At 41.4% G+C, this 24546-nt stretch overlaps 1 protein-coding gene across 4 annotated transcripts in view; it reads left to right on the top strand.

The window, feature by feature from the left end:
- Positions 1-24546, top strand: part of KDM5B (lysine demethylase 5B) — an 81272-nt gene extending 56726 nt beyond the window's left edge. For 3 of the 4 annotated variants that reach the window (XM_081825004.1, XM_081825001.1, XM_081825003.1), the window contains exons 15-27: positions 1677-1858; positions 2015-2139; positions 3490-3640; positions 3797-3911; positions 4557-4912; positions 5961-6099; positions 9985-10164; positions 10811-10969; positions 14934-15419; positions 16863-16974; positions 18083-18237; positions 19900-20220; positions 20755-24546. In XM_081825004.1, the coding sequence (XP_081681130.1) occupies positions 1677-1858; positions 2015-2139; positions 3490-3640; positions 3797-3911; positions 4557-4912; positions 5961-6099; positions 9985-10164; positions 10811-10969; positions 14934-15419; positions 16863-16974; positions 18083-18237; positions 19900-20220; positions 20755-20892 (2619 nt within the window). In that variant the 3' untranslated portion in view covers positions 20893-24546. The other variant, XM_081825002.1, reaches the window with a different exon arrangement.

Here is a 24546-nt window from a genome sequence, read left to right as displayed (position 1 = left end):
CCTGGGATCGAGCCCCACATTGGGCTCCCTGCTCGGTGGGAAGCCTGCTTCTCCCTCTCCTACTCCCCCTGCTTGTGTTCCCTTTCTCGCTGTGTCTCTCTCTGTCAAATAAATAAACAAAATCTTTAAAAATAAATAATTAAATAATGGTAACTCATTTGTGGAACTTTGAGAATTTACATTTTTTTTCCAGATATGGAAACTGACAAATTAAAATTGGGCGAACTGTATATGATTCATTCTCAACTAAGATCCATAAAGTTGGTCCTTAATCTCATTTTAAGTAAAAATTGCAACCATTTTTATCTCGAAGTCCTTTTTAATGATCAGTTCCAGTTTATTTATTTATTTATTTTTAGATTTTATTTGTCAGAGAGAGAGAGTGAGAGAGCACAAGTAGGGGGAGCGGCAGGTAGAGGGAGAGGGAGAAGTAGGCTTCCCTCTGAGCAAGGAGGCCGATGCAGGAGTCGATCCCAGAACCCTGGGACCATGACCTGAGCCAAAGGCAGAGGCTTAACCAACTGAGCCACCCAGGCATCCCTGATCAGTTCCGGTTTAAAACCAAAATTCATTCATTAGTGGTTTTCTTACTCTCCTCTGTCTTTGTTGGTCCATGTAATCAGCAGGAAGTGAAGTGGTCAGAATAAAACAGATGGTTCATAAATTGACTTAATCAGATTCTGGCATTCTCATGGTTGGATTTGGATCCAGTTTTAGATAAGGAGAAAAGGTGGTCGGAGCTTGATCTTTCAGTGACAAAAGGTATATTGTAGGGAGGGCTCTCTAGGTGTTACAAACTGCAGTTGAAATTTACTTTTTAAGACCTCATTTTTCTTGACACTGTTTCAATTAGGAAATGATTTATTATGGCTTTAGTGTCTTGTATATATTTCTAACATTTTCAGATAAATAATACCCCTTTAGGTAACTTTGCATGTGAAAGCTAATTGACTATTCAGCATCTTCCCATCAATAATCCTTTCATGATAGTCTTTTCATCTTCTTTCCTTTTTATTTACTTTTGTTCTCTTTATGGATTCTCTAGCTACCGGTATTAATCTGACGTCCTGTATAATACTTCCTCTGAAGTACAAAGTATATACATTTCTTTTACTCCTTTTTTTTTTTTTTTTAAGATTTTATGTATTTATTTGACAGATAGCAAGAGCAGGAACACAAGCAGGGGGAGTGGGAGAGGGAGAAGCAGGCTCCTCACGGAGCAGGGAGCCCAATGCGGGGCTCGATCCCAGGACCCTGGGATCATGACCTGAGCCGAAGGCAGACACTTAATGACTGAGCCACCCAGGCGCCCTTACTCCTTTCATCTATACCCAAACTACGGGTAGAGCCAATTTGGAGTAGAATAAAAAGCAAATCTCAATAGTTTACAGGCCTATTAATAAATGTTTTCATACTCTGATCAAAATGGCCAAACATAAGGACCTACCTTGTCCAAAAAGAGTTTCTTCCCAAACAAGTGAGGTAGTTTACCTGGCCCATATTTGCTAGGTCATTGTTACTTTTACGTATTTTTAATCACGCACTTCTATTTTGGTAAGGCTGCCCCTACTCCCTTTTTTTTTTTTTAATTTTAAAACTCAACTATTGCGTGTTTGTGTTGGGGGTTGGTGGATTATATTATCCTTTGGAGATCTCTAAAGTACACTTTATTCTAGGGAGTAATTGATTCGGAAAGAATGGATTTTGAGCTGTTGCCAGATGATGAGCGTCAGTGTATAAAATGTAAAACCACATGCTTCATGTCTGCCATCTCCTGTTCTTGTAAACCTGGCCTGCTTGTTTGCCTCCATCACGTAAAAGAATTGTGTTCCTGTCCTCCTTATAAATATAAACTGAGGTGAGTAGGAAGAAGGGTCTTTTTCTATGGAAAACCCTAAATCCTTAATGAAAGCTCAGTGACATTTCTGTTCTAGGATTGAAATACTGAATATAAAATGTATGATTTTCTCCAAACCCAGATATCTCAAAACTAAGTCTGCTATTCTGTTTCCAGGTATAGATACACTCTGGATGATCTCTACCCCATGATGAATGCACTGAAGCTTCGAGCAGAATCTTACAATGAATGGGCCCTGAATGTGAATGAAGCTTTGGAGGCAAAGATTAACAAAAAGAAAAGTATGTGTTATACAAAATGTAGCTTGCTGATTGGCAAATTGGGACTGATTGTAATGTAGCCAACATAGTTATCAATGAACAGATTACTTGAAATAACCTGACTTTGTCCTTGTTTAGTTCCCCTGTTTAACCAGGTTTATGGAGTGTAAGCAGAGAAAGTTTTAAAGCCATGAGTGGATTAGGCAGATGCCCTTAGAGGAAAATCTTGATAGATGAATTGTATAAGATCATGTTTTTAACAAAGATCATATTGTTAGGAAACGGAATAACCTTTACACCTCTTGTCTCAGAAACAAAAATATTTCACATTTTATATGGAACCTTAGAAAAACATTTTTAAAATGTTTTTTTAAAATTAATATAATCCACCAACCCCCAACACAAAGGAAGCATGTTATTAAATTAGGAGTTTCTGGTTTATCACTTTTCAGTGCTAATCAAAGTCACAGTTTCTATCTCTTGTTATTACCTTGAAAGTCACAACTTCCTTTCCCATCACTTACAAAGTGCAGGAGAAAGGACTGGTCTATGCAACAATGAGAGATCTACATTTGCCTTGTTTTGACAAGTCCATTGTTTTCCATCTCTGAAACATTTCCACATTTTTTAAAATATTTTTTTTTAAAGATTTTAAAAAATTATTTATTTATTTGACAGAGAGAGACCGCAAGAGAGGGAACAAAAGCAGGGAGAGTGGGAGAGGGAGAAGCAGGCTTCCTGCCGAGCAGGGAGCCCGATGCAGGGCTCAATCCCAGGACCCTGGGATCATGACTTAAGCCGAAGGCAGACGCTTAACGACAGAGCCACTCAGGTGCCCCTGAAACATTTCCATACTGAAGAGCAGCTCTAGGCACTTGTGTTTAAAACACTCTAAAGGGGCTCCTGGCTGGCTCAGTTGGAAGAGCATGCGACTCTTGATCTTAGGGTCATGAGTTCGAGCCCCACATTGGGTATAGAAATTATTTAAAAATAAAATAAAACTTAAAAAATAAAAATAAAACACTCTACCCTTAGCCAAAAAATAAAAATTAAATGAGTAAATTTAAGATTTTATTTATTTATTTGTCAGAGAGAGAGAGCACAAGCAGGGGGAGCAGCAGAGAGAGAGGGAGAAGCAGACTCCCCGCTGAGCAAGGAGCCTGATGCGGGACTCGATTCCAGGACCTTGGAATCATGACCTGAGCCGAAGGCAGACGCTTAACCAGCTGAGCCACCCAGGCATCCCTTAAATGAACAAATTTATTAATGATTTAAAACATTGCAAATATAAAAACAAACTCTCCTTTTGTATTTCATACCACTCCTAATAAACAATGATCACAGAAAAAATGACCTTTTCTTTATTCCTAGGCCTTGTCAGCTTTAAGGCTTTAATTGAAGAATCTGAAATGAAGAAATTCCCAGACAATGATCTTTTGCGTCACCTTCGCTTGGTCACACAGGATGCAGAGAAGTGTGCTTCTGTTGCACAGCAGCTGCTTAATGGCAAAAGGCAAACTAGGTATGTACTTCCGTTTGAGTTTGGACTCTTTGGTGACTAAACTTGGGAACCTGTTGTGAGTAGTTTTTCCTTCTGTTCAGTATTCCTGTGACATCGAATCTGAGAATGGTGAATATATCATATTCTCATGGCTTCTTTGGGACTTTGTCTTTATAGATACCGATCTGGTGGAGGAAAATCCCAAAATCAATTGACAGTGAATGAGCTCCGACAGTTTGTGACACAGCTGTATGCGCTTCCATGTGTCCTTAGTCAAACACCTTTGCTAAAGGTAACACTTAGGGATGTGTGGGGAAGCACTTTGGTAATCCTCTAGTTTGTAAATAAATTCAGTTGACGTGATTAAGTCATCTTGGGTGGTTAATTTGTACATTTATTTGCAGATGTTTTATTTTGTTGTTTTTTTTTTTAAAGATTTTATTTATTTATTTGAGAGAGAATGAGATAGAGAGCATGAGAGAGGGGAGGGTCAGAGGGAGAAGCAGACTCCCTGCTCAGCAGGGAGCCCGATGCGGGACTTGATCCCGGGACTCCAGGATCATGACCTGAGCCGAAGGCAGTCGCTTAACCAACTGAGCCACCCAGGCGCCCCGCCCTGCAGATGTTTTTAATAATCCACTGAGTGGTGTGTGTGTGTGTGTGTGTGTGTATAAAGAGATTATAACAGGCCTACAAAGGAGAGATAAAGTTGGAAATTTTTACCTTAAAAGTAACCACCTGCTACTCCTTGCAGTTGGTAAAAGGTCTGTTATAGTCACTTCTTTTAGCTGTCATTTGGCTTATATATTATCTCATTTGCCCATACTATTGCTAAAATCCTATGAGATGGAAGAGTCGCATTGAATATGTATTCAAGATTCTAAAGAATCCAATTACTGAAATTACTATTTTGATACAACAACCTGTGTTTTTTTAGGATCTCTTGAATCGTGTAGAAGATTTCCAACAGCATAGCCAGAAATTGCTCTCTGAGGAAATGCCCAGTGCTGCAGAGCTGCAAGACTTGCTAGATGTCAGCTTTGAATTTGATGTTGAACTTCCACAGCTTGCTGAGATGCGTATTCGTCTGGAGCAGGCCCGTTGGCTAGAAGAGGTGCAGCAAGCTTGCCTAGACCCCAGCTCCCTTACATTAGATGATATGAGACGTCTCATAGACCTAGGGGTGGGTCTGGCCCCATATTCAGCAGTGGAGAAAGCAATGGCCCGGCTTCAGGAACTGCTTACAGTGTCAGAGCACTGGGATGACAAAGCCAGGAGTCTTCTCAAGGCCAGGTAAAAAAGCAAACTCACCTCTCTCTCGGGGAAGGTTGGGTAATATGTTCATCTTAGAGCAGTAGAGCACAGTGATTGGCATGTGACCGATGTTCAAAAGCTGCAGCTGTACATGTAGAATACATGTAGAAATAGTTGAGATGTTGGGGCTGCTTTGGAACTTGAGTAAAAGAGTATTAATTTTCTTCTTACTTTACTGATTGAAAAAGGAATGATTCAAATGGAATTGCCTTTTCTAGAGTTGTTTTTATGAAATTTCTTTGGGCCCCAATGATACCATCTTTGAGAGAAGAAAAAGTTTTACAAAAAAGTGAAAAACTATTTAAACCCACAGTTAATAAATAAGTTCCCAAGGAGTCTTACTGACACCGTTCTGTAAAATGAAGATAGTGCCAGTAATTACCAACAGGAATAGGAATGTACATTTTTGCTGTTCCTTAGTAATTCAGGACACCTTACCCGTGTGAGAGAGATTTGATTGGACTCAAGTAAACCATCTGAGGGGAGAAAGATCACCCCTCCCTAATTTTGCTTTCTGTCTAACAGATCTTCATTGGTCCAGTTGATAACATAGAGTACAAGGAAAAAAAATACATGGATACAGACATTCTTTTGTAATCCTAAAATAGTGGTCATTGAGCAGAGAGCATATTTTTTGATACTATGCTTTTGGTATGTTGATACCCTAGAGAATTTAAATTTTCTTAGTGAAACGGTATGAATCTTGACAGTGTATGTAGTTCAACACAGTAAATTATCATTAAGTTACCTAATGCAAATGAAAAGTTTGTGGTTATAGCAGCATAAAATCAGGGATAAGTAAAACTTAAATGTTTCACTGGGTCATTTCCTTTATCTTAGATGCTCTTAAGTTTTATGCAGACATTTGAAACTCAATTTGATATCTAGTAGTTATTGACATTTGAAAAAAATTTATTTGCTATACTGAATTTCTTTTGAAATGGTTTTTCTAGCTTATTTAGTAAACCTTAAGAAAAATGAACCACCATATAAAATGTTAAGTAGTTCTTATATTTCATTTTTGTAGACCTCGGCATTCATTGAACAGCCTTGCTACAGCAGTTAAGGAAATTGAGGAGATCCCCGCATATCTGCCAAATGGTGCAGCTCTGAAAGACTCAGTGCAGAGAGCCAGGGACTGGCTTCAGGATGTGGAGGCCCTGCAGGTTGGTTTAAGAAAAAAATGTCTCGGGGCGCCTGGGTGCCTCAGTCGGTTAAGCATCTGCCTTTGGCTCAGGTCATGATCCCAGGGCCCTGGGATGGAGCTCCACATCGGGCTCTCTGCTTAGCGGGGAGCCTGCTTCTCCCTCTCCCTGCTTGTGCTCTCTTTCTCCGTCAAATAAATAAAGAAAAGAAAAGAAAAAAGAAAAAAATGTCTTGAGTGTATAAGTGCATCTATGAAGAGTAATAATTTAATAAAGGGTACTACGTTGGATTTCACCATACAGATTCAGTCTTTTCGGTTGGCCAGATTAATAATTTATTCAGAGGGAGAGGGAGAGGGAGAAACACACTCCCCGCTGAGCAGGGGAGTAGTATGTACTGAGCAGTATGTAAATATACTTACCCATCTATTGTCCTGACCAGTTGGCTCAATAAAGTTTAGATAATTCAACCAACTTTTTCTGGGAGCTTGGGATCTTCTTAACAAACTTGAGTACTTGGTTAAGGATTGAAGATAAAGTATGGGCGCCTGAGTGGCTCAGTCGGTTAAGCGTCTGCCTTCAGCTTGGTCATGATCCCAGGGTCCTGGGATTGAGCCCTGCGTTGGGCTCCCTGCTCAGCGGAGAGCCTGCTTCTCCCTCCCTCTCCCTCTGCCTGCTGCTCTGCCTACTTGTACATGCGCTCTCTCTCTCTCTGTCAAATAAATAAATAAAATCTTAAAAAAAAAAAGGATCGAAGAGAAAGCTAAAAATGGAAGTTGTGGGGGAAAGGTAGTTTCTGATCTTTGAGTACAGTTGTCTCTTGTTGGCTTTTTAACAACTTCAAGTACAGACAATCAAGAGTAGCAGATGTAATGAATCTGGTTATATGATTACAAGGCGAAAGTAGGCTGGGGCCTAGAATTTTTCACCAAGTAGTGACTTTTTTTTTTAATTTAAAGATTTTATTTATTTATTTGTGAAAGAATAAGAAAGAGAGAGAGCATGAGACAGAGGGTCAGAGGGAGAACGGACTCCCTGCTGAGCAGGGATCCCGATGCAGGACTTGATCCTGGGACTCCAGAATCATGACCTGAGCCAAAGGCAGTTGCTTAACCAACTGAGCCACCCAGGTGCCCCTCACCAAGTAGTGACTTAAAGTGCCTCCCTACCCCTACAAAAGAAATGAAACTTAACAAGTTCCAAAGTAATTAGCACTAAGTATATATGGTCCTATGTTTGATGTCATACTTAATGACTTGCCTATACATTAAAAAAGAGTTAGATTCAGGGGCTCCTGGGTGGCTCAGTCGGTTGAGCATCTGCCTTTGACTTAGTTCATGATCCCTGGGTCCTGGGATCGAGCCCCGCGTTGGGCTCCCTGCTCAGCGGGGAGTGTGTTTCTCCCTCTCCCTCTGTTCCTCCCCCTGCTTGTGCTCTCTCTCTCTCTCTCTCTCTCTCCCTCTCTGTCAAATAACTAAATAAAATCTTCAAAAAAAAAATTAAATAAAAAAGAGTTAAATTCACTTGTAGCATTATTAAGGTACAGACAAAAGGCATTCTGTGATTTACACAATTGCAGCTGGATAACTTCATTTGAAAAGTGGTTGGTGGGGAGTGTCTTCCTTTATCTTCGTAATCTTTGTAAATCAGTAGGTCTTATGGACCTATTGAGAAAAAAAGATCTTTGAATTATTTAATGTGCTAGGTTTTTAAAAATTTATCTCATTCTTGAGTCTCAAGTTCTGTTTTGTTGAAGCCATCAGATTCCAAGAATAAAAAATACTATCTGGTTTTCTGAATATTTGTCTAATTTTAAGTTGTGCTAATTGATTAATTTTGCTAACAAGAAATGCCAAACCAGGCAGATTTAGCCAGATGTTTGCAACAAAACATCTGGTCATCAATTCTGGTTAAAAGGGAAGAGAGAATATGCTGTTGTTTGATAAATATTATTACTTAATTAAGGGGTGACCCCAGCTAGCCAAAGAAAAAACCAAGGGAAGTATTTACTGTGTACATAAACTTCCTTAATGGGAGTTTTAGATGCAGGCTCTTGTTAATGATGGTTGGAACTATAGTTGATTAGTTTTAATCACAGTCCCCCTTTTTACTTATGATTGGTGGCAGCCAGAAAGGCAAGGTGAGGTCATTGCAATAAGGAGAGATGAGCATGTGAAGTCAGAAAGAGGACATATTTCTGGGTAGGCTTGCTCTATTTATATGTTGTAATGTGTATACTACTTAGTACTTTGTTTTCAATAGTGCCCACAAGGACAAAAAGCAAGTTTTGCTCCATTCCTGAAATAATAGCCTGGCCTTTACTTGCATCATATACTTAAGGACTAATGGAGAGATGTGACTAACAACAAGGAGCCTCTTCATATTTAGTGGATTATGTATTTTACAATGTTACTCAGTATTCTGCTTTACACATAGGTAGCATTCCATTTATTTCTAAATTAAATATTAAAGACAGCATGTATTTTGTGAGTCACTTTAAGTGTCTAGCAGAACATTTACACACTTACAGTTCCAATCCTGTAAGAATAAATACCAAAGGAGTGAAACATCAAGTTCCTAGTCTATATTCAGTTTTCCCCAATTTCCCCAAAAATTTCCCTTCTGGTTGTTTATCTAGTCCACCACCACATGTTGTACCTTATTGACATATGTCTTTAAGTTTCTTTGAATCTTGTGGTGTTTTCTTCCCTACCCTACTTTCTTTCATGTCACTGTCTAGAATAGTTACCCCATGGTAAGTTCTACCTTCTGGATTTGTCTGGTTATTTCCTTGTGGTATGTTCTATCTTCGGTGTTTCCTCTAAATTGGAAGTTAGTTTCAAAGAGTTGATGGATTGAAGTTAAATACTTTTTGCTTAGAATAATATCAGAATATCAGCTGATACTATATACTTTGTTTGGCTTCACATCAGGAGACACATTTTGATGACCTGCTTAGTGAAGCTAAGATTTACCATTGTATTAGAGGGACACCGGTGCTCCCCACACCCAACCTAATGTTTTTATTCTTCTTCCAGTTTGGGTCTCTCATTCTCAAAATGTGGTGCCAGGGGTGCCTGGGTGGCTCAGTCGGTTAAGTGTCTGCCTTTGGCTCAGGTCATGATCCCAGGATCCTGGGATAGAGCCCCGCATTGGGCTCCCTGCGCAGTGGGGAGTCTGCTCCTCTCTGCCCCTCTGCCCCTCTCCCTGCTTGTGCTCACTCTCTCTCTCTCACTCAGATAAACAAATAACACCTTAAATGTGGTCCCAGTACCAAAAGCATCAGCATCATCTGGAAACTTGTTAAGAAATGTAAATTCATGGATTCTTCCCTGGTGACCTGAATCAGAATATCTGGGGGTGGGGCCCAGGAAACTTGTTTAAATAAGCATTCCAGATTATTCTTAATGCATATGAAAGTTTGAGAACCAGTGGGACTTTTTCCTCATTTTAGTTTTCTGAATAATTTATACTGAGTTACTTCATCATTGGGTGGGTTGGAGTAAAATATTGTTGCTTTTGTTAACGTAAGTCAGTGTGAAAACCTTTTGAGTTATTGCAAATCTACATTTCTCTTTAATTTTTTTCAAGCTATCTATAGGGATCAAGATGACAAGTGAATTTAGAACGGCATAAAAAGTCAACAAAGAGATCACAGTGTATGTCCTGTTCATAGTTGTATCCTTGGGGACTAGCACAAACTAGGTTCTTTTAAAGTATTTGTTAAGTGAAGGAAGACATGTTACCCACACTCCCACTATCATTGGTCAGCTGGCAAATTTTGTCCATCTCTATGAAATTAACATGTTGAAATAATGGAGTAGGTCTACTCTGAATTGTGCTTTTCCCACTTTGCAGAGAAGTACTCTTTTTTCTAAGTTGCTACAATTTCTCTTGACTCGTTAGGTTGGAGGACGCGTGCCAGTGTTAGACACGCTCATAGAACTTGTTACCCGAGGCCGATCTATCCCAGTACATCTAAATTCTTTACCAAGACTGGAATTACTAGTAGCTGAGGTTCAGGCTTGGAAGGAATGTGCTGCTAATACATTCTTGACTGAGAATTCTCCATATTCTCTCTTAGAGGTAAGTTTGCAACCAGCCCATCTACAAGACCTTAGGATCTCTTAGCTTGTAGAACATGCAGTCCCTTCCCTCACAAAGGTGGCGTCGCTGACTGATCTACATTCTGGGAGTTATTTTTTTCAGTAGAGCCAGGGAAATTCTTCTGAACTGCCAGTGAAATAACCTTTAAGTGTTACCTGGATACATTTAGGGATAGCATTCAATATCTAAAGAAGAACATTTTTCTCATTGAAGTTCCTCAGTCTGGGTTGAAATTGGACTTTTTTTTAACCTTGGCCATGCTGCACCATTTGCATTTAATAAGCCTGGTAAATGGTCTTCTCCACCTCTCATGAAGTGCTAGAGTTGCACTTTGTGTATTTTTTGTAAGCTGATACCGGTTGTACATTATGACTGGAATTGGTGTATATCACATTGAACTTACGGTTTCACCCAGTCTATAATCAAAGTCAATGTTTTGTGAAATTCATTCCCTCCCTCCTTCCCTTTATAGAGAAGAGTTTTCTGGCTTTAGAGTGGCATGTGACAGAGAAAATGTTAGATAATAAGTTTACATCCTTCCCACTGCTTAGGCTTTTACTGTGGGGCTTCCTAAGGCTTTATCTGAAATCCATCTTACTGGTAGTTGTGCTTTGCCCCACATTAGGTGCTGTGTCCTCGATGTGACATTGGCCTTTGGGGATTGAAGAGGAAGCAGAGAAAGTTCAAGGAGCCCTTGCCAAGTGGAAAGAAGAAAAGCACCAAACTAGAGAGTCTGAGTGACCTGGAGAGAGCTTTAAGTGAAAGCAAGGAGACTGCTTCAGCTGTACGTAGTGGGGCTTTTTCTTCTTTCTCTGTTGCTTAGGGGGGATGATTTCTAACCCTTTCTTGTTCACAGGGATATTGGTAAGGTATGTAAAAGGGTAACCTTGAGAGTACTCCGTTTTACCAAAAAGACTTTCTGAAAATTGTCAAATGTAAACGTTTTGAGTAGAAGATACATAGAGGTGCAGCAGGTACAGGGAGGGCCTCCCAGTCTGAGTTCTGCAGACTCTGTCTTGTCATTGCCTGTGGGTTGATCCCGGGATGCTGACTGAGGATATCAGGGTTAACAGATAAGTGAAACTGTACTGCCAACTTACTAATTTACAACAGGAAATACACATAAGGGGTGCCTGGCTGGCTCAGTGGGTGGAGCGTGTGACTCTTGATCTCAGGGTTGTGAGTTCAAGCCCCACGTTGGGCATAGAGCTTACTAAAAGTAAGTAAGTAAAATAAATAAATACACAAACACACGTGCTTAAAAAATACACTTAAAAGTGTATTGGATACCTTTGAGTCTGACTTCATTTAGTAAGCACTGTTGATTCAAAGCTGGTGTCATCATAAGAAGCTGAAGCAGAGTCTTAACTCATGGTCAGTGAGCCCCACAGTATTAGAACAAAAGAAGATAGGTAATTTGGATGCTTAGATTTTTTTCTTTTATTGAGCTATAATTGGCATATAACAGTATGTTAGTTTCAAGTGTACAGCATGGTGATTTGATTGATCACCGCAATACGTCTAGTTTATAGTTAACATCCATCACCGCACATAGTTACAAACGTTTTCTTATGGTGAGAAATTTAAAAATCTACTCTTAGCCGTGTCCAAGTATACAATACGGTACAGTATTAACTATAGTCAGCATGCTGTACCTTATATCCTCAGGACTTATTTTATAACAGGAAGTTTGTACCTTTAGACTGCCTTTACCCAGTTAGCCCACTCCCCACCCCCTGCCTCTGGCAGCCATTGATTTGTTCTCTGTAACTGTGGGTTTGGGGTTTTTTGGTTTGTTTTTTTTTTTTTTTTTTGGATTCATACAATATTAGTCTTTGATTTATTTCACTTAGCCCAACGCAATTACAATCCATCTATATTGTTGCAAGTGGCGAGATTTCCTTTTTTTTTTTTTAATGGCTGAATAATATTCTATTGTATGTACATACACCACATCTTCTTTATCCATTCATCCACTGATGGACACTTAAGTTGCTTCCATGTCTTGGCTACTGTAAATAATGTTGCAGTGAACATGGGGGGTGCAGGTAGCTTTTTAATAAGTTAGTGTTTTTCTTTCTTTAGATAAATATCCAGAAGTGGAATTGCTGGATCATTTGGTATTTCTATTTTTAATTTTTTGAGGAGCCTCCATATTGTTTTCCAGAGTGACTGTACTGATTTACATTCCCACCAACAGTGCACAGGGTTCCCTTTTTTTTCCACATCCTCACCAACATGTGTTACTTCTTGGCATTTTTGATATAATAGCCGTTCTGCTAGGTGTGAGGTGATCTTGCATTATGATTTTGATTTGCAGTTTCGTGGTTGACCATCTTTTCATGTACCTGTGTCGTCTTTGTATGTCTTCTTTAGAAAAATAGTCCTATCCTCTGCCTATGTTTGTTTTTTGCTATTAAGTTGTATGTGTTCTTTATCTATTTTGGATATTAACCCCTTATCAGGTGTGTGCTTTGCCAGTACTTTCTTCTATTCTGTAGGTCACCTTTTAATTTCATTGGTTTCCTTTGTTGAGCAAAAGCTTTTTAGTTGGGGGCGCCTGGGTGGCTCAGTTGGTTAAGCAACTGCCTTCGGCTCAGGTCATGATCGTGGAGTCCCTGGATCGAGTCCCGCATCGGGCTCCCTGCTCGGCGGGGAGTCTGCTTCTCTCTCTGACCCTAACCCCTCTCATGTACTCTCTCTCATTCTCGCTCTCTCAAATAAATAAATAAATCTTTAAAAAAAAAAAAAAAGCTTTTTAGTTGGATGTAGTCCCACCTGGATGCTTTAAGTGGCACAGAGTGTTGCCCACTGTAGAATTGGACTATCCCAGCTCCAAGGACTGGACTAGATGGGATTAATCTCTGGTCAGGGCATCTTCTTCCCAGTCCGTTCCTTTATAGCTACCTGACTTCTCTGGTGACTGACATGGGATTGCCTTGATTTGTGTATTTTGACACAGACTTCCTTAGGGCATATTTGTATATTGAGTCAGTTTTTAGTCAGATTGTGCTGCTTGAGCATCATTCTGGTTTTTTTAAGGAGCTGCTTTCCACTGTTACTTCTGTGGTCTATTTTTGTAAAGCCACTGTCTGTTTTGAATTTTGCAGGCTATATCTTTCAGAGTCTAGTCTCTGCCCATCTAGTGTATGAATCCCTGGCTTAAGAAAACTCATACATTACCTGTTGATTTCATAGTAGAACTCTGAAAGCTAAGCGGTTTGCTCTCCATTCGTGAGTTCTAGGGAGGCACCTTGTTATCACATAACCCATATATACTACCTGTACCCTGTTTCTGTCTACAGAAATAAGTGGATTTTTAAAAAATATACCAGAGGTTTGTTACCTCATTTACTTCTAGATCTTTTTGTTTCTTCCTTAATCATTCATACATTTTCTTTCCCATTCCAAAAAGAGATAATGGAGAGTTCATTCCGGCCTTAAGACTCAGGGCACCTTATCTGGTGAATCATCACAGGCCTGATGGTGGGTGGGTGTGGTAACTGGGAATGGTTTTAACTGTGACAGATGAACATTTTAAGGATTTGGGAATAGAACTGGGGAAAGGAGTGGTTCCTGCAGCCTGTAGCTTTTGTTTCTAGAGGGGAGAACTCAGTTTTAAAAATCTGCACTTCCCCCCCTCCCGCATTTATCTGTATTTCTATGTCAGTGAAGTGCTGGAGGAGGACTTCGGTAGTCCAGCCTTTCCCTGGGGAAACTGGATATTAAGTTTCAAGGTGGTAGTGGTTAACTCTCGACGTAGCCAGTGATTTTAGTTTATCACATTTAGATAGCTTTTATTTCATGGTGCATAATGAATAGATCTGTAATGCCTGGACCTGGTTATATATTGGATACCTTGTATAGTAGATGCTTAGTCCGTTCATGTAAAGGTTTCACTTAATGGACATCTTGTAAATATGGTCCAGGAATATGTTCAATGTCACTTCAGCTTTTTACTGTGAAGTTGGTTCTGTTTATGTGTTATTTTCAAGTCTCTTAATACAGGTTAACTGAACTCCCCACTTTCGTGGGACATGGCTCTCGTTTAGAGAGGAAAGAACCTGCCACTGCAGAAAAGCAGCTTGCTTTTGTCTGTGCCCTAATGAGCTTATTTTATGTAAAGCATGTACATGTGCGTGCACACATGTGTGTAAGAAAAGTCTGGTAAAGTGCTTTCTGTTTAATTATCTCATGAGGTATCCAGTTTCATTATCTACTGTGTCCAGCCCACGTATAAGGCCTTAATGTTAAAGATAGTAAGAGGCATAAACTACCATCGTGTAGTGGCTGCTTTAGAGACTTTTTTTTTACCAAAGTACCTCTCTGAAAGAACACAGAAGCTAATGGAACTACGAAAACATGGAGAACCCCAGGAATTAGTGCACGTAGAATGTGAAAAGCCTGTATCTTTTAAGAGAAGTAAATGTGCAAGGAAGTTGGACTTTAAGAAGTAGTATGTGCTCAGTAATTGCTCACATTGTTCACTGTGTGCCCGGCAGAGCGTACTCTGGCACAGGGCTCTCAGGTAATCATCACTGCAGCCCTGGGAGGTAGGCTGTACTATGAACTCCATTTTATACATGTGAACATTTAGCCACAGTGGAACGTGCTGCCCAGGGCCATTCATATAACTCAGTGAGACGGAGCCAGGATTTAAATGTAGATCATCTACTCTGAGACCCTTGAGATTTAGGAGAGGGCTGAATTCTCTCTGACATTGTCCTTGATTGTTAAATTCTTTTTAGATGGCAACACTTGGGGAAGCTCGGCTAAGGGAAATGGAAGCCTTGCAGTCTCTCAGACTAGCCAATGAAGGGAAGTTGCTGTCACCTGTCCAAGATGTGGAGCTGAAAGTCTGCCTATGTCAGAAGGCCCCAGCTGCCCCCATGATCCAATGTGAACTCTGCAGAGATGCTTTCCACAGTAGCTGTGTGGCGGTACCCAGTATTTCACAAGGCCCCCGCATCTGGCTTTGTCCCCATTGTCGGAGGTCAGAGAAACCTCCATTAGAGAAAATTCTGCCCCTGCTGGCTTCCCTGCAGCGTATCCGAGTTCGCCTTCCTGAGGGAGATGCACTTCGATATATGATCGAAAGAACCGTGAACTGGCAACACAGAGCCCAGCAGCTGCTTTCATCAGGGACTCTCAAATCTGTGCAAGATCGAGTGGGCTCAGGACTATGGTATAGCAGATGGCAAGCTTCAGCAGGACAGGTGTCTGAGACAAACAAGGTGAGTCTGGACTTTTCTTTGCCAGTTACTGGAATCTGCCGAGCTCTGTCCCTTTCCCCGGCACCTTCCGCTCTGGTACTGTTGCTGTTCCTGGTGATGGCTTGACTGGTACCAGCGCTCACTTTTAAGCTCCCCGCTTCGAGGGCTCTGTGTCCCTACCGTGCTGCTTTCGTTTTCTCTGTTCCTGGCACTCCGAAGGTGTCTCTCAGGCAGTCTGCTTCTGGAGAGCAGATTTTACCTTTTCATAGATACGTATAGTTTTCCCATTTATGTGTATGAATTCCAGACACATATTTAATATGTATGGAGTTTTAGAATTTTTATTTGACTGCTTTTTTCCCCCTGCTTCCGCTCATGTAAGTCACTGACTAGAGGGGAAAGTGCTTTCTGCCTTGTGTCTCTTACTGCCCCTTGAGGAAAGAATAAGTTCTGAAGTGTCTGAGTACTGTGTTGCTTCAGAGGAAAGGCAGTGGGTTTCATACCATCCATGATCTTTCTGCTATAAAAGCAAGATTCTTCTGACCATCCCTGGGATGGGCAGAGTTTTTTGTCTTCTTCCATAGAAGGTGACTGCAGGAAAAAAATGTGAAAATATCAGAAGAGTACAATCAGAGGGCAGTGTTCAGTCTTGATATGAGTGTGACCTGATTTTCAGATCTCGTACAGAGTTCTCTAGCCAAGATCTCGCAGCTCTCTTGTGCTGTACTAACACAGACAGTGAATTAGGAGTTAAATGTTCAGCTGATCAAAGATAAAAGACAAAAAATTGATGTCCATCATATTTGTATCCTTGTTTTCTTTTACATTTCTTTCCAGGCTTGTGAAATACAGTGTCTGGGTCTTAGCAAATGATGAATTAAATTTTAGTTGCATAGGGTGAGTTGTCGTCATTTGGGTAGCCTGTAGGGGAGACATTTATGTTCTTTACACAAGACAGGCTAGAAGTTCACCTTTATTGACAAAAGGAGGGGACACAACTGTTACTTATTTACTAGTTCAGAGTCAAAGGAGTGTTTCTCCTAGCACTTTTTAATAAACACTAAGGAAGGGAGGAAGGTGGACGTGCATGAGATCTGACAGTTCCTCAGTCAGTTTGCTCAAAGGGGCACATGTCTGTGTTCATTGTGTTATAACCTTCATTAGGAGAATTACATAGGGTATAAAAAGGCTGTAAGATCTGTTCTCATGCAAAGAAAATACTTTATTTCCCAACGGTGCTCTTGACCTCTGTGGAATCAGTCCAAGTAAAACCAGGAAGACTAAAGGCTTGGTGGATATGAGTTGATTTGGCTAAATCTAAAATACTTGGAGACTTCTTTCAGTTGGGAATTGAAGTCCTTCTTTCCTGTTTGCCTGCTTGATAACCCAAACTACATTCCTTGGACTGGTGGGAGAATTTTTAATCTGAAAAAGCCTTCCTATAAAATGTTTTCCTTCCATTAGGTGTCTCAGCCTACTGGCACAACATCCTTTTCCTTGCCTGATGACTGGGACAGCAGAGCCTCATACGTACACTCTCCCTTCTCCACTGGCCGAAGTCGTATCCCCCTCCATGGTTTGTATTTATTACGTTGATGAGGAGGAGGAGGAGGGCTGGGTAGTAAAGAGTAATCTTGCAGTAGGTTTTTGTTGTTCAGATACATGAAAAGACTTTATCCTCAAAGGTCAGATATGGGTTACTAAGAATTTGCAAGGTAGGAGGAGGATCATGCTTGAAGGTTTATAAATGCAAAGCAAATAGGAAAAGGCTTTAATACATTGCTTTCAGGGATTGAAAGGGTTAATCCCATGCCAACTGACTTTTAAATACCAGCCATTTCAGTCAGATGCTAAGTCTTGGGCTTCTTTGGGATCGTAGAGATAATCTATACTTGAAACCTACCTCCTTTTTTCTATGTTGACTCAAACTACACAGGTCCACTTATACACAGGTTTTCTCAATAAATACAGTACAGTAAATGTGTATTTTCTCTTCCTTATGATTTTAACAGTCTCTTCTCTTTAGCTTGCTTTATTCTAGGAATAGTATATAATACATAAGCATACAAAATATGTTAATCAGCTGTTCATGTTATTGGTAAGGCTTCCGGTCAACAGTAGGCTATTAGCACTTAAGGTTTTGGGGGGAGTTAAAAGTAACCCATGGATTTTCCACTGTTTTAGGGATTTAGCACCCCCAACTCCCACGTTATTCAAGGGTCAGCTGTGCTTACGTATACTTGACTGCCCCAGGAGTTCTGCCTGCAGCCGTGGTGGGAGTCCTAATCCTTAGTCATGCCCTCCCACTATGTGTTTGGTAATGGGGTTGGAGCTACTCAGTCCACCCAGATTGCCCACGTCTTGGCCTGTTCTGTGCTTTCTATTGAAAGCAGAAGCTATCAAGGCAGATGCACGACCTCTTCTGTGTTAGCAATAATTAAGTGAAGAGGGGATTCAGTGTAGACTTAGTACTTCCCTAGTAATCAGAAGCCTGAGAAAATCTTAGTTTGGGCTCGTATTATATCGTGGCTTTAGACACATTACATGAACCTAATATAATTTTACAAGGCGAGGGTGGCAGTGGTATGAGGGGTATGAGGGGTGGTCCTGCTGTGCTTGCAGGTCTCAATGTCCACGTGAAACACCCTCTATTATCATTACACTTTGGTGTGGTCTTTAAACAGGTATTAGTCCAGAAGTGAATGAACTGTTGATGGAAGCCCAGTTGCTCCAGGTATCCCTTCCTGAAATTCAGGAACTTTACCAGACTTTACTTGCAAAGCCAACCCCTGCTCAGCAAACTGACCGAAGTTCACCAGCTAGACCCAGCAGTGAGAAGGTGAGTGTCTGACAGGCAGCTGGGGAATATAGTCTAGGGTTGGGAGCATGATTTTTAGGTCATTCCATCTAAATAGTTCGGTGAATGAGATGCTGTCTTCGATCATGAAAAAGATGCAAACTGTCTAATTCACAACCCCATTCCTAAGACTGTCAGTGAGCAGAGGGGTGCTAGGCATCACTTTGGGCTCACATCCTGGAGTTTGGTGCTGTTTTTTAAGTGACCGTGAATTTTTTTTTCCTCTTAGCATGGTGCTTTTTATCATTCCGATGTGATAATAGCTAGAAGCAGGATTATTTTTTTGTAAGGGAAATACTGTAGAGATGAAAATCTAATTATAGTTGGGAAGGCCTTTTGGTATAAAGCTTTCAAAACCTAAAGAACATCTTGGAGTTAACGTTTAACAAATGCTTTAATTGCTCTAACCCTAACAGGACAGCTGGTGTAAGGACTGGGTCATCAGACTGAGGGTGCCTGTTTTGAGTGCTGACTTACTTGAAGGGGATAGATACCATGTGTGTTCTGTGTCTTAGCTTAAAGATGCTGCTACTTTCTCTTAGTAAGCTAACTGACCTACGACATTCAAAACTCCTGAGAATATAGTCAGGATAGGGAAGAATCTCACTATCAAATACCATTTAGAATTTTATTTTTTTAATATTTTTAAATTAAAAAAATATTTATTTGAGAGAGAGAATGTAGAGCGAGGGGCAGAGGGAGAGGAAGAGCAGACTCCCCACTGAGCATGGAGCTCGATCCCATGACCCTGAGATCATGACCTGAGCCGAAACCAAGAGTCAGATGCTCAACCAACTGAGCCACCCAGGCACCCCTAGAATTTTATTTTTCATTACGATACCAAATAGTAGTGTAGCACCATTATTGGTTATGTTCAGTTAATGAACCTTATTTCTGTATGGGGTGGGGATGTATGTCCTTAAAGAAGGAAGGTATTAGCATGGTTCCTTAGAAGTCTGTAGGTCAAAGGATAAGCATACACACCTAGGTAGAAACTACATGGTAGTCTTTTACTCCTGTAGTTGGTGAAGAGGAGAATGTAGGCATCTCCGCATCTTCTGGTGCTAATTTGAAAGCTAATCATGTCTTTAACATTTCCTTTTTCCACTATTTCTTTCTTTTTTTTTTTTTAAAGATTTTATTTATTTATTTGAGAGAGAGAGCATGAGAGAGAGCACATGAGGGGGGGGGGGTCAGAGGGAGAAGCAGACTCCCCGCCGAGCAGGGAGCCCGATGCGGGACTTGATCCCGGGACTCCAGGATCATGACCTGAGCCGAAGGCAGTCGCTCAACCAACTGAGCCACCCAGGCGCCCCTCCACTGTTTCTTTTGATAGCACTAACAGTTCGGTTAGCTAAACTCAAGCAGGTTGTCCCATAGGACATGAGGGGATGTGATGGCAGTGGTGTCAGGATGCAGTATTTTTTTTTTTTAATAAGTCTTCCCTACACCTGATGTGGGGCTCGAGCTCAGCCCGAGATTGAGTCGCACGCTCTTCTCCAACTGAGCCAGCCAGGTGCCCCGGGTTGCAGGATTTTTAAAATGTTGATGAGAGATCATCTGAACTCTTATACAGCTAATACCTCACTAGTTTGAGTAACACGCAAAACTGTCGGCTAAAACTGACTTTGCCTATCCACCCAGAATGAGTGCTGCCGCGGGAAGCGAGATGGAATCAACAGTCTTGAGAGAAAACTGAAGAGACGCCTGGAAAGAGAAGGCCTCTCCAGTGATCGGTGGGATCGAGTTAAAAAAATGCGGACCCCCAAAAAGAAGAAAATCAAACTGAGCCACTCCAAGGACATGAACAGTTTCAAGTTAGAGAGAGAGCGTAGCTATGAATTAGTCCGTTCTGCCGAAACTCATTCCCTGCCCTCAGACACATCCTATTCCGAACAGGAGGACTCTGAGGATGAAGATGCCATCTGCCCAGCTGTGAGCTGCCTGCAGCCAGAAGGAGATGAGGTCAGTGAGGTTTGGGCCATAGAGGACGTGCTTTCCCTTAACTCAGAAACCCTGTAAACTACACCTCATCTCGCTGGGTCTTTCTCTTCTGCTTATCTGCTTTGAGCTGATCTGAATGGATTGCTCAGCCCTCCCCCACTGATATCTCTGCTCTTAACCATCGTTCCTGGGTCTTCTCCCTTTTCTTGAAGAAACTCTTATTCTTCCCTTTTTCCTCTTCCTGCTCTTCCAGCTTTCACCGTCCCGGCGCTAAGAAGGTGGGAGGGATGCTGATGTAATGCCCTTTTGCTTACTTACCACAGGGCGGCGCTGTCTTAACCCCAAAGCAGTCACGACTTGAAGAATGGCTTTGACTTGGTTGCTTTGGCTGGTGGGCCAGCTGCACTCATGTGGCGTAGCTGTTGTGCCTGAGGTCCCGGTGGTGGGACAGTGGCCGGTAGTGGCATACGGCCTGAATATCTTGAGGCTGGCCTGCCCAATTTTGAATCACATTTTTTCCTCTGAAAACCCCGTCTCCCTGCTCTTTGTAACCAGGTGGACTGGGTCCAGTGTGATGGCAGCTGCAATCAGTGGTTTCACCAGGTCTGTGTTGGTGTTTCTCCAGAGATGGCCGAGAAGGAAGACTACATCTGTGTGCGCTGTACTGTGAAGGACGCACCAAGCCGAAAATAAAAAACACAAACACAAACACCCCCCACCCCCAACCACTTAATGTAATTCAGGACTCCAACCAAGAAGATTTCTTCAATTTCTCAGCAAAGCTGCAGGACTGGTATTCAAACCAGCCTGTAAACGGTGCTATTTCTATTCCTTACGGGATCATTTTTCCAGAACTCTTTGAAAAAAAGAAAAAACAACTAAAAAAATTTTTGACACTTTTTGTATTTTTTTCCTTACGAGCTGTTTGTGGTTGTTGAGGTTTGAAATGCTGACTGGTTTTTCCGCAGGGGTTTCCACCAGTTTGGAAGGCATTGGAGCTTTTGCACCTTTCCATGTACAGCATTAAAATCTTACCTCTGTCTGGGATTTACCGGCTTACGAGTCCAACTCAGTTTCAGTGCCCAGAAGGGCACCAGAAATTCCAGTAAATCCTCATTTGAGGAATTTCTCTCTTGTTTACTCTGTTACCATATTGGGGAACTTAAGTTTTTCACTTTTGGGGTTTTTGTTTGTTTCTTTATCCACTTTTCTTTTTCCTGGTAGACTAGGTTTATTTATCAAAGCAATAACTTCTGTGTTGGTTTCAGTGGCTGGAATTAAAACAAAACAAAACAAACTTCCAAACAGTGTGTTGGTGCTTTAGCATTTGGTTGATGTACAGAACACAAATGTCTAGTTTCTAGTGTCACTGATGAACTAGTGATGTAGAAAAGAGACTGCTCTGTAAGTAATTGCCACGGCTGTATTTTGGCTTTTCCCCTGCCCCTCCCTTCCTCTCCTACTATTTTTTTGGTAGCTTGTATCAAATTGTTGCAGTTTATATTGTGGAATAAATCCTTGGTCCTAATTTAACACTAAATGCTGGTTATTTAGAGCCATTAGACTACAGCTTCTTATGCCCCTCTACCTTGTGGGCTTGGAGGAGCGAGACGGGGGGTTGCTTGCTTTTGCCTCTGCCCAACTAGGCTACAGTAGCAGTGGATTGTTCTTCTGTATCCTGCTCTGTTTGGTGGGCCATATGCCTCCCATCTCTACTAATAACCCCACCCAGTCTTCACGGAATAGAACTTATCTTTAAAGCCATGCTGTTTTTAAATAAGCTTACCAGAATGGTGGCAAATCATTCCAATCCTCAAATCAGTCCTCCTGTGTAAATGGTGTCTCTATTATATTGGAATTGACAGGGAAACTTGGTTTAGGGTTAAGATGTCAAAAGAAAATTTAAGGAAGATGGATCTTTCCGGACGGCTAGGAAAGTGTGGGTCGAGGGACAGCTTGTGAACAGGCAGGCTCTGCCTCCGTGACTTCTTCCTGTCGCTTTCTAACTTTAGCTGCTGTTACTGGTTGTCGATAGTCCACAGCCTTTCCCCTCCTTTCTTTTATTTTAAAGGGCTCTGTTCTGCAGTGGAGAAGACCTTCTGGTGAACAGAACAGACTCTTGCTTGGTTTTTCCTCTTCTGTTGGTAATACTTATTTTCCCCCCATTTTGTAGCCATAAACCTGGAGATGGGTAGAACTAGTGGGTCTTTAATAAAACAAAACAACAAAAACAGCAGTTTGTGATGTAGCAGAGATTTAAATGTACTATATCCCCTTTGATGCAATTCAAATAATTAAATCTCTTTAAGAATGACTTGTAATTGTCTGCAGCTTTCCCACAGTTGTTGTGATGTCTCTCCTTGTCTGGTGGGGGTTCTGGGGCCAAAAGAGAAGAAGAGTCTCCAGAGTACAATCTGGAATAATAGTGGTTTGGCCTTTTTTAAGCATCCAAATTCTTAGAACCCCCTGACATTGGGACAGGATGCCATCTGTCCCAGTTCCATGGAGAATATAACTGAAAGGGGACACTGCAGCTGAAATAAAGCTTTGCCTTTAGAGAGCTTTTGCCCATCTGGTATGCACCTCCTGTGCTCCCTCCTCGTGTTCTTCCTCACGTATGGGTTGTCCACAGTCCCTGACGACAGCATTCCCGGTGAGGTGGATTCTCTGCCTCTCTGAGTTAGTGGGGGAAGGGCAAGAAGGATATGTTTTTACCACCCCCTCCCCCATGAGAGGGCCACTGATGTGTTTACATATGATGATAGTGAAGTTGGAGAGAGCGTCACCTGCCCAGTGATACTGCTGGTGAATGACAAAGCCTGGGTGGTGTCTTGCAGGTCTCCTCTGGTTTTCCTCCTACCTTGTGCACTAACACAGCAAATGAACAAAGGTACATCTACCTTCTAATTGATCCCTTCTGTTAAGTACCCAGATCGACTACCAAGTGATGTTTATCTAAAAACCTTGTTTACTGTGTGTTAGCTGTGAAGCTGGCCTGTGTCCCAGAGAAACTTCTGCACCTGGAGAAAGAAGAGAAAACACACAGAGAAACTGATGCTTCATCTCAGTAATCCTGCAGCTGCATGAGGTGTGAGAAGGAAGGACTGTTAGCTGGAGTCTGAGCCAGAAGGGTGAAGGAGCCTAGTGAAGTTGGCACTAGAGGGTGATTGAGTGCCCCTGCCCCATGCCAGTGGCTCTTGTGTTTCTGTTTTTCCTTCTTTCAGATCAGACTCTAGAGGATTTCTTATGCAGAATCAGGAAAGGGCTTGTTTCTTATGTAGGCTCTAGGCTGGAGAAAGATTGTGTAATTTGATCAGCTGTAAAGGAGATGGACTTCTTTACAATTTCATTTCAGCATCCTGGGAGGTGGAACTCCCTTTTCTATCTGGTTAGCCTAAAGCCAGAGATACCGTCCGTGGTGGTGGAGGTTGGTAAAAGCCTGAGAGTCCCTGCTTCATTCTGCCATACAGAGCTTTAAAAAATGATATATAAAGATCTTCAGACTTTAGGTCTTTTGTTTTGGCAGAAGTATCTGGGATTCACTTAATTTGCTATTAAAATTAACATGACCCTTTGGGTGTTTGTGTAAGATAACCCTGAGAACAAAGTGGATGCCTACCTGGAAGGGGGTAAAACTTGGTGTTGCCTTGTACCTTTTGTTGAACTCTGAAGGCCCTTTTGTAATGGGTTTCTTCGTCTTCTGTTTTTTTCATTTATAATTTTGCTGGGTATTTGGCAGTCTCTTAAGACCTGCGTCTGGCTTGGATCAGGCACTGATTGATATTTAGTGCCCATGGGTGTTCTGGGCTCAGTCCTGCCTAGATTTCCTGCCACGTAACACAGACTGGAATGGATTATAGATGCTATGTACCTGTAACAGGAGATAGAATTGAACAACAAATATTTCAAGAGTCATTACCTAATCATCACCATTCAGTACCTGACTGTGCTAGTCTATGATAGGCGTCAGCCTGTATTAAAAGGTTTCTTTGCCATATTGATGTAGAAAACACAGTCCTCTTCTGATGAAAGTTTGCCTGTTGGGAAGAAGAGCTGAGGAAAACAGTGAAGATCCCAGTGCCTTGATTTAGCTCCATATGAGAGTTGGAATCCTTTCTCAGCTCCTAGTTGAGCACCAGAGTGATGGCCTCACACCTTTTGCCCCTGTCCTCAGTCCCTTGCATGTGGCTCCTCAAGCCTCCCAACTTCCTGAGAGGTTCCATGTGTAACTTGTAATAGAAATGTTATTGAAAAGCTGCCTAAACAAAACATTGTATAAAGTAGGAACTTGTGTAAAGTAATACTGTTGTAAATCCATTTTGAAAGTATAAAGAATCAATTTGTAAA

Source organism: Leptonychotes weddellii, chromosome 6, assembly GCF_054177405.1.
Source record: "Leptonychotes weddellii isolate Sample4059 chromosome 6, ASM5417740v2, whole genome shotgun sequence".
Taxonomy (NCBI): domain Eukaryota; kingdom Metazoa; phylum Chordata; class Mammalia; order Carnivora; family Phocidae; genus Leptonychotes; species Leptonychotes weddellii.
Note: the sequence above shows the minus strand (reverse complement) of the source record. Positions and strands in the feature narration are given on the sequence as shown.